The 2,207-nt window shown below is 47.1% G+C and overlaps 1 protein-coding gene across 1 annotated transcript; it reads right to left on the bottom strand.

Moving 5' to 3' along the window:
- Positions 1–309: 309 nt before the first annotated feature.
- LOC139552249 (uncharacterized) lies at positions 310–1,856 on the bottom strand. The gene is made up of 2 exons (XM_071363791.1): positions 1,717–1,856; positions 310–1,504 (listed from the first exon to the last, which is right to left on the bottom strand). The coding sequence occupies exon 2, from the start codon at positions 1,375–1,377 to the stop codon at positions 622–624; it is 756 nt and encodes a 251-aa protein (XP_071219892.1). The 5' UTR covers positions 1,378–1,504; positions 1,717–1,856; the 3' UTR covers positions 310–621.
- Between the last annotated feature and the right edge of the window lie 351 nt (positions 1,857–2,207).

The following is a 2,207-nucleotide window of genomic DNA, read 5'->3' as shown; positions in this document are numbered from 1 at the left end:
AGAGAGAGAGAGAGAGAGAGAGAGAGAGAGAGAGAGAGAGAGAGAGAGAGAGAGAGAGAGAGAGAGAGAGAGAGAGAGAGAGAGAGAGAGAGAGAGAGAGAGAGAGAGAGAGAGAGAGAGAGAGAGAGTGCAGTAAGTATTATGGAGAGGGGGAGGAAACATAAGGAGCGAGTGAGATAGGGAGAGACCCAGTGATGGAAAAGCGCCAGAGGAAATGTCTTCCGCCCATCAGAGGAAACAGTGAGGTCAGTTATTGTGATTGTGGGAGAAATGGGATATGTCTCAAGACAAACAACATAATAAACATGGTTTTAGATGAGATTTTCTTTTTATCAGGGCAACCATTTTAAATTCTTTGTGACTTTAATAGGACCATAAAATGGACATTTGCAATTCAGCTACACGAAATTTCAAAGCGTATGCACTCGACAGTGAGTGGATAATAGAGCAGTGAACTCAACAGAATCCCTTTCATGATCCTCAAAGAACTCATCACAAGGGAGAACACCCACACACAAATCTGAAATTCAGAACATTAAAATAGGTTATAGAATTCTCACAAAACTGATAGAAGCAGCTACAAAGCGGAATGCTCTTAATGTGGAATATCCAGAGAAGATGTCAGAGAGAGGAATGTTCAAACAGGATGACCTGTGAGCGGCTGAGGCTGGACAGCCTGGATGGTCTGAACGCTCCGATCCGAGAGTACACCTCTGCATTAGAGCTGGCGCCCCAGGACTGGTGAGGGCTGGGTGGGGTGGTGTGGATGATGGGCAGGGGCAGAGGGAGAGAGAGTGAGGAAGAGAGTGGGAGAAGGGGTGGAGGCAGTAGAGGAGGGGGAGGTAGGCGAGGGGGTAGAGACAAGATGGGGGGTGGAGGGAGGGGAAGAGTGGGTGGTGGGGAGACCGGTGGAGGTGGTACTGGGGTGACAACAATAGGGGCCACAGGGTTGGCCACAGGGGTGACCTCTATAGCATCTCCATTTGTGGGCAATATCTGGGGCAGCCTGGGGTCCTTAAGGGTGTAGGTGGCGGTGTGGTAGAAACTGTAGTACTCCAGGGCATGTCGAGCCTGGGCAAGCCTCAGTCTGTGCCTCAGCTGGAGGAGTCTGTAGAGCAGGATCAGTATCAGAGCTCCAGCCACGATCGCAAGCAGCACAGCCACTCTCACATCCAGGCTCCAGCAGCTCTGGCCTGGGCCTTGAGTGCCACAGGTTTGGGGGGAGTCAGGCTGGGGATGGTGGTGGCCTTCCTTACTGATAACTGTCTCCCTCAGTAAGGGTTGGATGGAGTACAGGAGGATGGGGTGCCTGTTCTTGGGTACAGGCTGTGGTGGGATCTGTAGCGGGGTGCCACTGGTAACCTGTGGCCTCTGCATGGTTCCCTGGTTCAGTCACCAGAGGGGTGGTGTAATGTCTGTTACTCAAGGACTGTTGGTAGTGACGGATGGAGGCAGCACTGAGCGTCAAAGCAGTTTGCTTGAAAAGGCTTCATCTTGTCTCAAACTTTAAAACACAAAGATGATGGATTTAGCAATTGTTAAGTTAAAAAAACTGAATTTCAAATGTCAAAATTAAAAGTATACATTGCATACAACTGACCAACAGACTCAAATAAAAAATCTAACATTCAGCCGAACTGAGTCAACTGTGCAGCGTTAAAAGCTTTGATTCGCCCCCAAAAAGTGTGTTATGTTAATCAGTAAAATGTTACTTACTTCTTCTTCAAGGTTCTGGCCAAAGATACTCCATAAGACCGTACGAACACTCTGTAGCTTTCCAGGACACAAACAAAGAATTCCACCCTGTACCAATGGGAGGAAGCCCTTTTGAAAAGCAGGAAACACTGCATTTCCCCACCACACAATACCAACAGTCGATTGGACAAAACTCCCCGTCACCATGGATACAGGAAACTAGTAAAAAAATAGATTTTGGTTATCGCTATGGCAACAGCCTCCAAGAACAGACAAAACACAATATAATAATCTTAGAGTTAAATCAAAAAAATGAATAAGCAATGGATTATCCTAGATATGTGACACTCTGTAAGAACTTTCTGTAGCTTTCCTGGACACAAACAAAGAAATCCACCATTCACCAATGGGAAGAAGATGATGGGACAAACAGGAAACACTGCATTTCCCCACAACACAATACTGACAGTTGATTGGACAAATATCCCCGTCACCATGAATACAGGAAACTG

The sequence above is a fragment of the Salvelinus alpinus genome, chromosome 24 (assembly GCF_045679555.1).
Source record: "Salvelinus alpinus chromosome 24, SLU_Salpinus.1, whole genome shotgun sequence".
NCBI lineage: Eukaryota > Metazoa > Chordata > Actinopteri > Salmoniformes > Salmonidae > Salvelinus > Salvelinus alpinus.
Note: the sequence above shows the minus strand (reverse complement) of the source record. Positions and strands in the feature narration are given on the sequence as shown.

Coding starts and splice junctions, on each gene's coding strand:
- LOC139552249 (XM_071363791.1), bottom strand. CDS start 1,377: ATGCAGAGGCCACAGGTTACCAGTGGCACCCCGCTACAGATCCCACCA.